This window comes from Myodes glareolus, chromosome X (genome assembly GCF_982192425.1).
Source record: "Myodes glareolus chromosome X, mMyoGla1.1, whole genome shotgun sequence".
NCBI classification, from domain to species: Eukaryota; Metazoa; Chordata; class Mammalia; order Rodentia; family Cricetidae; genus Myodes; species Myodes glareolus.
Genome location: NC_142053.1, coordinates 74,971,308 through 74,985,014, shown reverse-complemented (window position 1 = coordinate 74,985,014; position 13,707 = coordinate 74,971,308). Strand labels below are relative to the sequence as shown.

Below are 13,707 nucleotides of genomic sequence, written 5' to 3'. Positions count from 1 at the left end.
GTAGGAACTATTATTAATATATCATTTTATCTTGATGTTATTTATAAGAGAATTAAATTGGAAGGATAATATATTGTGAATGAAAGGAATTAGTAAATTGTAGTAAATAATATAGAATGCAAAGTGAAATTTTTGCTGTGGACAAAATGACATGCCAATATGAATGGATAAAATTTCACAAGTCCTCACCCTTAGATGAAGAGCTATTGAGAGGGGAAGAATCAATTTTCTCTAAGGATAAGTATCCTGTTATTTTTAGCCAATACTAAGTGGTTAGGCTTAAATACATAAGCAACACTAAGAATATTCAGCAGGTTTTTCACATGCGCGCGCGCATACACACACACACACACACACACACAGAGAGAGAGAGAGAGAGAGAGACAGAGAGAGAGAGACAGGGGGAGAGAGAGAGAGAGAGAACAATAATTAAAGAAGAGGTCTGATAATCAAACAATAATTAAAGAGAGGGTGGCACAAGAAGGGGTTGGAGGGAAGGGTGAAAACGATGTAAATACAGTATTCCTGTGTGAGATTTTTTTTTATTGATTTTTATCGAGTTCTACATCCTGTGCGAAATTCTAAAAAAGTGAATTAAATTAAAAAAATACAGCAAGAAGACACAGACTGTTAGACTGATAAAATGGTAAAGTCAGAGATGGTCTTCTAGAGAAGATCTGCATAGAGTACTTACAAAGTGGAGGGAGAAATTATGTGAGTCTTTAGGGAAGACTGCTTCAGGGATACAAAAGAGTAGGAAAATATCAGGGATTTCAGTCTGGCATAAGTATGTGGGAGGCTGAGATAGGAGGAGGGGATAAGGAATAAGAAGAGGAAAAGAAGAAGAATGAAGTGGAGGAGGAGACGGAACAAAGGGAATAAAAGGAGAAGAAAGGAATTTACCAGCAGCTAAAACAGAGTGAAAATGCAAAGCAGGTAATGGTAGATGAGGGCAGAAAAGCCTAGAGGCTGAGGCTACCTAAGCCTAGCGCTGATACAGTCCTGCTGCCTCTCACCTGCACAACAGAAGCCAGCCAACTGCTGAGTACTAGTGACGTGACATAACCTCTAGTTTACAATCATCTAGTTACCAGGGAGAGTCGAAACTAGGAAAAGGGAGACTTCAGAGCAGGAAGATCAATGAGAAGCCTGTTTCAATAATCTAGGGCCACAGATGTTAGTGGCTTCAAGCAGCATATTCAGATGTAATTCAAAAGAATGTTCCAGACTCTGAGTATATTTTGAAGAGCAGAACAAAATGATTGGGTGACAGATTCGATAAAGGGAACAGGAAGAAGATAAACATTAATTAAGATCATGAAATCACCATGTTTGGATGATACTATAAGGATGCTGTACGTCACCACAAAGGCCCACATATGAAAGGGTTGCTCTACAAAGTAGGTTATTAAAGATGATGGGACCTTTCTGAGGAGGGACATCAGGGGAAATCTAGAGATTATTGAGGGTATGCTTTCAAGAGATCGTATCTACCTCAATGTGTTTATGGGACTTCCTGCAGAGTGATTTAAGCTTTTATGCCCACATGCCTCCACAATGATTCATTGTTTTTATTCCAAAGCATATTTCTGCCTTTATTATTTAGAGCACGAATTCATATAGACAAGAGGTAGTCGCAGAGCTTGTATTTAGTCATTCCAATTTGTATCTGATACTGGGAGCTAAATAAACCCTCCTTACTTTGCAAAAAAATGCTTCAGGTATTTTATTTGTGGAAAAAAATTTACTTAAACAGACGAGGGAAGAAGCTTCAGTGGGATTAAATTTAAGGGAGGAAAACAATTCAATTTTGAGTTTGAAACTTTCATTCAATGATGCTAAGAACACAGTTGAAAGGCAAAGCCATAGCTATGAGTTGGGGCCAAGATGAGGATATTTGAGTTATTAGTTCAATCAATGTACAGACAAAATGCAAACCCACAAGATCAAATATATCAAGGGTAGGTGTGAGAAATTTCAAAGTCAAAGGATAGATAGATAGATAGACAGACAGACATAGATATATAGATATATAAAACAATCCACATAATAATCCCAACTAATCAGAATACAGAAATGCACTTTCTGTTAGATCCCTACAAATAAGTGACGTGTTATTTAAAAAGCACACAAGAAATGTAAGTAAAGGCCTCGTACAAAACTATTATCTTCATGTAAAAGTTTAAATTCTTTGGTTTCTCTTGACAAAAACAGAATGGAAAAACTTCAGCTTAGTGTTGTTAAGCACACCAGCTTTTGAGATATCAAGGACTCACACTAACAACATCTGGTCAAAGGATTGCATGAACAACCTATTTTATATCAAGTAACACATGGAAGCAAAAAAAATCACTGGAACTAAAAATAAAAAGGTTTCTTCCTAATATTAAAACTTTATAATATAAAACTACACATATTAAATCTGGCACACATCTTGAACTAAATACTAAGAGAGTATGACATACTCGTGTTGGATCCTGCTTAGATCCTGATGAACAGGTATTCACTAGAGGGCAGGCAGGCAGGCATTTGCAAGTATATTCCCCTCTTCACAGAGACACATAAGATAATAAACATGTTGTCTCATGCTGGATTTGAAGAACCGGCTCAATTTTGCTTTTTTAAATTTATTTCTGAAGGCACAGGTTTATATAATAAGGAAAACTAATAAAAATAAAAATATTTCTCTGCAGATGAGAAGCAAATCTCTATGAGCATTTTTCTGTTGCTCTTTGTGCTATTATCCATATAATATATATCATGTAATACATAGTATATTCATAATACAAATGAGAAAATCCTCGGATTTATGAACATGTGAAAGATCATATCATTGTTCTCACCTGTATGGAAGTAATAGAAGCTGAATGTCCCTGAAGGACAGCAACTGGTGCGCAAGTTCGAAGACACCATACTCTCACAACTTTATCACAGCTGCCTGCAGCAATGAGAGTATTTTCGTAGTTAACGGCCATGTCAGAGATTTCAGCAGAGTGCCCGCGCAGTGTAGCAAGGAGGCGTCCATCATCTGTAGCCCAGATTTTCACCAAGCAGTCATCTGAACCCTACAGTAACACAAAAGACACAAGATTTATAATGAAACAGAAACTTGACATTAAGAGCCAGAAGGAAAGCAACATAACAAAGCAAAGACTTTACTAAGGGAAAATATGTGGACCCAGTAGCAAATATAAACATTGTTTAAATGATAGAACTAAGTATTGTTCAAACTAACAGTGCATTTGTGACAAAGTCTTCAAAACTAATAACCCTAAAAGCATTTTAAATATTTTAAGCATATACTTAAGTGATTAGTTATTAAGCATTTCTGCCATTGCTTCTTTCTACGTGCCTAGCAGTCTTTGGCTTAATTGCCTTAATAATTTTTTCTGCAAATATTTCAAAATTTATGTTCATAATCTACATTGATTTCTCTGGAAAGCCAAGGGCATTAATAATCCCTAGTAAAAATCTTTATGTTGCACTTTCCTTTAAAAATTCCAAATGAGTTTTAAATATAGTAAAATGAATTCCATTCTAATACAGGAAAGTAATTACCTATTTATTAAAAAATGACATGCACCATTATTATATCATCATAGTTAGAGGCATAAGTCATCAGCAGGAGAGTCTGTCCTACAATATACGGAGTTATAATTTCCCAAAATCTAAGGCATTTCCTTTGCTGTAGGATATAAATAGAAATCTGAAATCCAGCTACTTCTCTCGGCTCTACGTTAAGTGTAATGAAGCAATTACATCAATGGGTTTAGACATATTATTATGTTATAATTTTTACTCAAAAGCAAAGAACATGACTTAGTAAAACTTTAAATTAAGTTTTTAAAAATAAGCAACACTAAAATCAAAGAAATATATATAATGTAAGTTCAATTCTCATTATAGTTCAACTATTTAATCTTGGAGGTGATATAATTATTAAAACCAAACTTGCAGCGATTACACATTAAAAAGGCCTTTTAATAAATGCCTGTTAAATGAAATTACACAGAGTTTACTTGTTTCACAAAAATTAACCATCTTGATTTATATAGACTTCTGAAGACAATTTTTAAATAAATTTCCCAAAAGATAGTGGATATCATAGCTCACCCTTCATTTATATAAAATAAGAAATTATTTACAATTTCAACACAACTTTTCTTACATTAATAAGTCTAAATAGAATAAATTACTTATACAGTATAATACAATGGATGGCATGGAGTCTTGCTGCAGTTGTAAGTGTATAAAGTTACATATCATAAATTTTTAACTCACTGTAAAGATTCGCCTCCCGCTTCGATCAAATGCTACACAGTAGACAGAAGATAAGTGCCCCAGAATTCTCTTATGCATCTTAATATGCTGGTAAGCAGATGAGGGGAAAACATGGCTGAAGCGACTACATCCGGTTAATTGCCTGGCTGAGGTGATATTCACTGCAAATAAAATGAAATAGGAAAATGTAACTTAAAATCTAAAAGTGAAACTTATTTTATAAAATTATGGTATTAAAAATATGACAAAATAGGGCCCACCTGCCATACCAATTCTACAATGATGAGGTCTAAATTCCCATTATGTATTTCATTATTTCTTAAACTCAATAGTATTAACAATACTGCTCTGTTAGGCCTCGGGAGTCTGATACTCTACTTGGCTTTCTGTAGCTTCTCAATAACCTTATCTTTCTCTTTCTATGATACGACATAAGTGTTAAGCAGCAAAATATATAAATGGATAAATGAAGAAATAAATAAATAAGATATAAAGAAAAGAAAATCTCTTTTAGGATGGTCTATCAGTTCTCACCTTTTGGATTCTAACTATAGAGTTTCTTCCACTAGTTTATTATCAATGAACTTTTGAAGCTTTCTCTCTCACAACACATATACACACATACACAAAATAATAATAAAAAACAAATATGTGTAATTTAAAATATTTCCAAGACTCTAACATAACCTGAACAATTCAACAAATACCACCTAGATTCTGCTCACTTCTAAAACAGAGATCTTGCTTTTAATGTAAGGATTTACAACCTATTTTTCTTGTGAAATCTTTCCAATCTTGTCTTACACACTGAAAATATTAAGTAACCCACATGTATTTTAATCATGACATAGACTCTCTGATATATTCAAAGTCATCCTGAGGCAAAAGGGCATCTATTTTTAAGCACAGCAAACTTAAGTCAAGAGTTCAATTCTTCCTAGACAACAATGAGGACCCTAAGAGAGACATACATGGGAAGTAGAGAAAGACAAGATCTCCTGAGTAAATTGAGAGCATGGGGACCATGGGAATAAGTTTAAGGGGAGGGGAGAGGTAGGGAGGGGAGCAGAGAAAAATGTATAGCTAATTCACAATCCCAGAGAACCTAGACAACAATGAGGACCCTAAGAGAGACATACATGGATCTAATTTACAATAGAAGTAGAAAAAGACAAGATCTTGGGAGCATGGGGACCATGGCAGAGGGTTAAAGGGGTAGGAAGAGGCAGGGAGGGGAGCAGAGAAAAATATATAGCTCAATAAAATCAATTAAAAATTAAAATAACAGCATTACCAGCACTGAGCACGACAAGCAAACATAGCTCCCAACAGTGCTTCATACGATTTGGGGGTGGGCAATCGTATTGACTGCAAAATCACTTCTTGCAGGATAAAAATAAGTAACAAAACACTAAGAACAGGAAGATATCTTTTCAGTTATTTATTCAGTCTTTAGTTAGAGCATCAGTATCGCAGCTTTGTTTTTGATTTTTTTGTTTTGCGGGGGTTAGAACGGGGTTTTTCTGTTTTGGAGCCTGTCCTGGAGCTCGTTTTGTAGCTCAAGCTGGTCTCAAACTCACAGAGCTTCGCCTGCCTCTGTCCCCAGAGTGCTAGGGTTGAAGGCTTGCGCCACCACTGCCTGGCAAGTGGCGCACTTTTTAATCATAGAGACCTCTCATTTTCTTAGTTAAGTTTATATATATTCTATTACTTAATACTGTAAATGGGAATGTATTCACATTTTCTCTTTCAACTAGTTCATCATTAGGGCACAGAAACCCCACAGATTTTCATGTGGTGCTTTTCTAGCTTGAAAGCTTGACTGAAATTCCACTCAGTTTCAAATGCTTTTCAGTGCAGTCTTTTGGGTTTTTCCTGTATAACATTATGTCATCAACAACTACATCATTTTTCTTTCATAATCAGATGTGTTATATCCTTTTTTCCTTTTCCAATTGATTTGGCAAGAATACCCAGTAGATCGGAAAGGCATCCTTGGTTAGTTCCTGACCCTAGATGAAAAACCACACTTATCACTGAAAAGTATGTTAACTGTGGGCTTACAGTATACTACACTGTGGTATATATTTTTTCATACTTATTAGTTATCTTATCACCATTGAATGGTAAATTTTGTCAAATGCTTTTCTGTATTGTTAGAAAAGAACGTGTCCAATATTTTCTCCTTCATTTTATCAATTGCTGTATGGTCATTAATTAGCCTGTAATGATACATTCTTGAATTATGGAAATAACTTAGACTTGATAATGTTTTATGATATTTCAGCGTGCTGGATTAGTAGCTAACATTTTGTGTGAGTTTGTTGCCTATGTCCATCAGGGATACTGACAATGATTTTGATATTATCATCAAGATAATGGTGGACTAATAAGGTGATTGGTAGCATTACCTCCTTCGATTTTGAGAGGTTCGAAGAGGAATTAAATTAGTCCCTCTCTAGCCGTCTGATAGAACTAAGCAATGAAGTTATTAGGAGGTTTTTAGATATTAATTAGGTCTCTTGGTATAATTTTGCTTAGATATGCTATTCCTTCATGTTTAATTTTGTTTGTTTTTTGATGTTGTTGTTTTTCAAGACAGGGTTTTGCTGTGTAGCCCTGGCTGTCCTGGAACTTGCTCTGTAGACCAAGTCAGAGCCACTGCCTCTTGAGTGCTGGGATTAAAGGCATGCAGCACCAACCAGACTCTTGATAGATTTTTAATAGGTTGTATTTTTTTGAGAAATTTTTGTTTCTTTCAGGCCTATCTAATTTTTGCTACGTAGTTGTTCGCTGGAGTGTAGACTATCCAATTTGTTGATGTATCTTATGAATTTTGTACTTCTACGTTACAAGGTTTAATTACTCTCATCTCCGTTTTGATTATTTCCCTTTTTAAAAAAGTCCAACTAAGGCTTTGGCCATATCTTTTCAAACATTAACTTTTAACTTGCCTAAGTTAACATTAACATTCTATCACAGATGGAGAGGGACTCATGAGATCCCACCCCTCCCTGAGGAGCTACTGGCACTTAAAGGTTACAAGGGGAAAGGCAGTGGTCTAGGCATAACACATTTTTCATGCTCATGCAAGTAACCCTAATTAGCCTCAGCACATGACAAACAAAATAGAAGTCAAAATGCAGCGCAAAGCATGAAAATAGCAGAGGGATTTGGGAGGGCAGACAGCCAAAATTGCATTATTTCATATACTATACATGGATGAATCATCAAGGAGTAGAAAACTTACAGGCATGAGCCACCACTACTAACTTGATCTTTTCTATTGTTTTTTGTAGTCATTATTTGCGTTTTTCTATTCTTCATTATTTCCTTTCTTCTAACAAATTTAGGGTTACTTTAGTCTTAGTTTTTCAGTTCACTGATGTGTAATAGGTTGTTGTGTATACACATGTATTGCCACAATCTGTTCTCTGGACCTCATTTGTAGCATATGGCAAGGTTGGTATGATTCCTCCATGTACAGATGGAATATTTCTTATACAAAAATGCTTAGAAAAATAAATGTTTACAATCGCAGATTTGGGGGTTGAATTACTTGCATATAAATTATGAGATATTCTGGGGATGAGACACAAGCTTAACAAAAAAAATTAATTTGTTTTGGATACACTTTACATCTATACACTGAATACTTTATACAATATTTTTAGTGGGACTGCATTCCTCTTTCTCTTCCTGGAACTTGCAATTTAAATTGTTTTGTTGAACATATGCACTTACTCCTATTTCTATTTAGATTTCCATTTGAACATAATATATGTTTGACTACATATCTCATTAGAGGTAGAGTGATTCATCTGTATGCAGTATAAAGTTGAATCCTGTTTATGCAGTCATCCACTTGATGACAAAAATGACCAGAAAATCCAAAGTAGTTTATAGAATCAAGTCAATCACTATCAATATTCCAATGATACTTTTCATAAAAGTAGAAAATAATCCTAAATACAAAAGGAACTAGAAAATTTCTGAGCAGTCAAAGGACTTTAGAGCATTTAAAGGAACATTTAAATTTAATAAATGTTAAACATTTTTGTTTAATGTTAAACAAAATTTAAATGTTTAAATTTAAATGTAAAATTTAATAAATTTAAACATTTTTGTTTAAAGGAACAAAGCATAAAGTATCATATTATCTGATTATAAAATACATTATAAAGTTACTATAAACAAAACAGCATGGTTCTAGCAGACAAATAATATAATGATCAACGCAAAAGGATAGAATGCCCAATAATAAAGATTTAAAATAAATTGACACGCAATAATTATTCAAAGCACAAACAGGGAGAGGACAAAAACATCACTAAATGCTATTGAGAACACAGGATATTCACATGTAAAAGAATGACATCAGACATATTGCATACAAAAATTAACTCAACATGGGTCAAAGACCCCCCCATGTAAGCCCCCAAACTATAAAGCTACTAAAAAGTACTTTGCACAGCATTCCAGATACATACAACAAAAATTAAGAACAAATGAGATTTCATCAAACTAAAAACTTCCGTAGCACAGAAAACAAAAGAATGAAGACATCACCCACAGATTAAGAGAAAGAATGTTCAAATCACATGTCTGATAAAATGCTAGTATCCAAATTACACAGAATTATAAGGAATTCAAAGAACTTAAAAACAAAACTCTAAAAATGGGCAATGAACCTGAAAAGACATTTCTCAAATGAAGACATAAAAAAGTAGCAATGAGAAAACAAGTTCGGGGCTGTAGTTAAAGGTGCTCACTGCCAAGCTTGAGGATCGGAATTCAACTCCCAAAATCCACACATTAAAAAGAAAGCACTGATTCCAGAATATTATCCCTTGACTGATACACCTCATGAAAACACACGCGGGATAAAGAAGTGTTGAGAGTACATGCTAAGAGTAAATATGTAAATTATAATCACTTTCCAGAATAGCACAGAGGTTGGGCAAAAAAGAAATGAAGTGACATATAATCCAACAATCTTATTTCTAGTAATTAATTTGAAAGAAATAATGTAATGATGAAGAAATCTCGGGACTACCATGTTAACTTCAGTATCACTCACACGAGCCAAGGTCTGGAAGATGCCTAGGCATCAGCAGACGAACAGACAAAGAAAATGTATGAATATACAATGAAATGTCATGTATGGGTGGAGTTGAAAGACACTGTGGTAAATGAAGTCACACACAAAACAACAATGCAGGACCACATTTGTGTGTGAAATCTAAAGAATTTGATATAATAGGAACAGGGGGTAGGATATGGGAAATACTCAAGTATATATTTATATGAAAATGTCTTTATAAAACCATGTACTATAGGCAATAAATAGATGCCAATAGAAATAAGAATAAATACTACGTAACCTAATAACAAAAAGGGAAATAAAACTAGTGTTTTATGAAAATTTCTAATAATCTCCACTTTTGTTTCTAAAAATACAAAATTACTTGTTAGATAGACTTGTTTAAAATTTTGTCTGGAGTAATGTTGTTAGAGACAGCCCATTCATTTAACAAGACACCCAAATACGAATAATAACACAGAAACTATATTAATTACAACACTGTTTGGCCAATAGCTTAAGCATATTTCTAACTAACTCTTACATCTTAAATTAACCTATTTCTATTATTCTGTGTATCACCACGAAGTTGTGGCCTAACTGTAAGGTTCTGACTAGCAGCTGCATGGTGGCCCCTTGACTCCGCCTACTCTATATATCTCCTCCAGCCTGGCTATATTCTGCCCTGCTATAGACCGAAGCAGCCTCTTTATTAACCAACAGTAATAAAAGATATTCAGAGCAGACAGGAGAATCTCACATCAGAGTAAATTTAAAGTCACCACTATATACTTTCTGAAACTTTGTCTTCCCTTTGCAAGCTTGCCCATGAGCTCATTTCCATTTGTCCTGTCTAAATCGGCTTCATAAAGATTATCTGCCATTGAAAACAACCTTAGACTCATTTGTGCTTTTTAAAACAGCTAGTCATATATCATTTCTTGTTGACTGAGAAAATAATAATGCTTATATCTTTTTCTTACATTTAGACGTATTAATCTATTTCCTGCTAAATAATCTATAGGTTATAAGTACTGTTGATCATGGTGGATGATTTTCTGATGTGTTCTTGCATTCAGTGTGCCAATATTTTATTGAGCATTTTGGCATCCATGTTCATGAGTGAGATTGGCCTGTAATTCTCTTTCTTGGTTGAGTCTTTGTATGGTTTTGGTATCAGGGTAACTGCAGCCTAATAAAGAGTTTGGCAACGTTCCTTCTGTTTCTATTATGTGGAACACTTTGAGGAGTGTAGGTATTAGCTTCTCTTGGAAGTTCTGGTAGAATTCTGTACTAGAACCATCCAGCCCTGGACTTTTTTTTTGGTGCAGTTTATAGGTCTATTTAAATTGCTCACCTGGTCTTGATTTAATTTTGGTACATGGTATCTATCTAGAAAATTGTCCATTTCTTTTACATTTTTTAATTTTGTGGAGTACAAGTTTTTTATAGTATGACCTAATGATTCTATGAATTTCCTCAGTGTCTGTTGTTATGTCCCCCTTTTCATTTCTGATTTTTTTAATTTGGATGTTCTCTTTCCACTAATGCTTAATAGTATACTGTCAGGTATGAATGGGTAATAAGGGAATCTTAAAAGCGGAAGCACGATAACAACAAATCAAATTTAAAGTCTTATTGTAAGGTTGTTACTCTAAGAATACCTTCGTAGTGCCCCAGCTTATTCCCACAACAGTGTAAGACCAGTCCGCTCTCCTAAATCAGTCAATCACATCAAAACACCTAGGTCAGTAAGCAAGAGGAAATAGAAGGATCACTGAAGATGCACTTTATCGGCCACAAACGCCTCCAAGCACATTTTCACTATTATCCTCACAGACGAAAGCTAGAACACTATTATAGTCCCCAAGTGTCAGGAGGCCTATGCTGAAACACACTGAAAATTATAGGACAGGTAAAAAGGCCACAATGATTAAAGCTGAAAAGCAGCAGTCAACTATAAAATGTCAGTCACTCTACACAAAATTTAACTTTTTTTGGTTGCTTGGCTTTTGAGGTATTTCATTTCATATCTCAGATTGAACTCAAACTTTCAACGATCCTACTGTCTAAGCCTCTTGAGTACAGGGATTACAGTGTATGCTTCACACTTGACTAGCATAATTTATATATTAATAAAAACCGGAATTAAAAGTTTTAGATATATATATATATATATATATATTCTTATGCTACTTCTTAATCTACCGAAAAACAGTTCTTTTCCTGGACAGTTAAATTTAAAGCACACTAAAAAGGTCATTTTTACAGCAAGCACAGACTCAATACAATTCAACCACATGAAGAAATACTTGCCTACAGGTACAATTAGAAGTTCAGTATTTTTTCTCACTTACTATGGCCTTATGAAATTTTCAGTGAGATCTGTATTTAAATGTAACTTGAATTTGAGACCTTTAAGGCTAACGATAGGAAATAAGGACTAAAAATACAACTGATTCACACTGTAAGAAAGTGCAAACCAACATTAGTGTAGATTCTAAGGTGCTTATCACAATTTCTGAGACTCGCGACAGTAGTTTAAAAGAAGGCATGTTTTGACTTTCTATGTGAATTAATACAGATTATAGAAGTCTCCTACAGTATGTAAGAACTTTACAGATTAATTTTCAGTTCAAGCTCTCATTTTAAATGTAACAAAAAGCAAGATTAAGGTTAGCATAACAGATTTTCCTAAAATCCAGTATGCCAAGTGACAATGAGTAGGGCATGAACATGGACCTTCTCCTATAGTATAAATGTCTCTCGTTACTATCAGCCCATACCAAATAAAAGATCAAAAGTAGTAAACTTCTGCCCATATTTCTGACTATCAAAGTTTCATTAATAAGAAGAGAGAACTGATCGGAATGTGTATGTATGGATAAAGAATATACAGTGGCCACACAGTCAAGTAGGAAAGTCACAGAACCTAGCAAGTAGATTTACTGTTGTCAGAAACGGGTCTGGCATTACCAATTCAACTCTTTTGGTAGAAGTATGAAGTAAAAAGCGCAACAAAGTGGAAAACAATTAAGTCTTCTTCACCTAAGAAATGAAACAATAGCCACTGTACTGCCAATCTCCGAACTGAGAGAGTCTGTGGGTTGCCTAGCACAATAGGCACGCACAGTGCAGTTCAGCTCCTTCTCTGGAGCTGGGATAAAATACTCAGACAAAAGCAGCTTAAGGTGGAACCCACAGGGCTTATTTCAGCTCACAGTTCAACCATACAGACCGTCATTGAGGAAGAAGAGAGAAGCAAAGAACAAAGGAAAAATGCAAGCCAGGATCCCCACCCAAGGAATGCTGCCACCTGCAATTAACACAAAACTTCTACCTCATTTACTATAGCCAATATAATCTCCTACAAACATGCCTGGGGCCCATCTCCCAGGTGGCTCACAATTTTCTGAATCTGACAATTAACACTGATTCTCACATAGTGTAGGGAATGACCCCTTTCCTCTTCCCTTTGCCTCCATGGACTCTCAGCTCTCCAAGACTCCAGATGCAGTAGGATGAAAAGGACAAATTAATACTACACATAGATATACAGTAAAGGTTACTCATATTTCAATGGGGGGGGCTGTTCCAGGAAGCATTGAAGACACCAAATCTGTGGGTGTTCAAATTCCTTATATAAAAATAGCATAACAACCTCTGTAATGCTTAGGGGGTAATAATAACAAAAGAGTATACAAAACCAGTAGAGATGTTCTTTTTTCGAATGCTTTCAATCTCTTTGGGGTAAATCTAAAATAACATGCATGCGACAAATAAACATAAAATAAAACATTCAGATCAGTAGCAGTAACAGCTAATTAGATGTCTGCTTGACTGGAACACCAGCTTTGAAAGCACAGGGCTGGCTGAATCAAAAAATAGAAATAGGAGTTGTACCATCTACTATTCTGACAATCGCTCAAAAGCTGTCTTTGTTGGAAAGGGAAAAATGCTTCCACTAGGAAACAATGATTTCTTGGGACTTCAAGTCAAGACTGCTACACAGAAACTTTGTGATCACACTTCCTATAAGCAAACAGACAAAAGAGAGTAACTGATTGACTTTTCAAGTTAACCAGAAGAAACTGGACTCCCGCTGTGGAAAGGAAGCAACTGAACATGTGTGGAATATAGGAATGCCTGTAAGATGTTTTATTGAACATTCATTATTCAAAACACAAACTTTCAGGCACCAGATCTCTACATGGTGCACAGACACACATAAAACATCCATACACATAAAAATAAAGAAATCTTTAGAAGAAACAAAACAAAATAAAACGGATCAATAATCAGAGAAACTTAATGAGACAGAACCAACAAAAGAAAATCAAATA

General features: G+C 34.8%; 1 protein-coding gene across 1 annotated transcript in view; it reads right to left on the bottom strand.

Annotated features, from left to right (window-relative positions):
* Brwd3 (bromodomain and WD repeat domain containing 3) overlaps positions 1 to 13,707 on the bottom strand; it is a 103,838-nt gene that overhangs the window by 63,058 nt on the left and 27,073 nt on the right. The window contains exons 7-8 of the mRNA XM_087903162.1: positions 4,282 to 4,442; positions 2,844 to 3,065 (exon numbers count right to left, since the gene is read on the bottom strand). Coding sequence (XP_087759288.1) covers positions 2,844 to 3,065; positions 4,282 to 4,442 — 383 coding nt within the window. The remainder of the gene's footprint in view (positions 1 to 2,843; positions 3,066 to 4,281; positions 4,443 to 13,707) is intronic.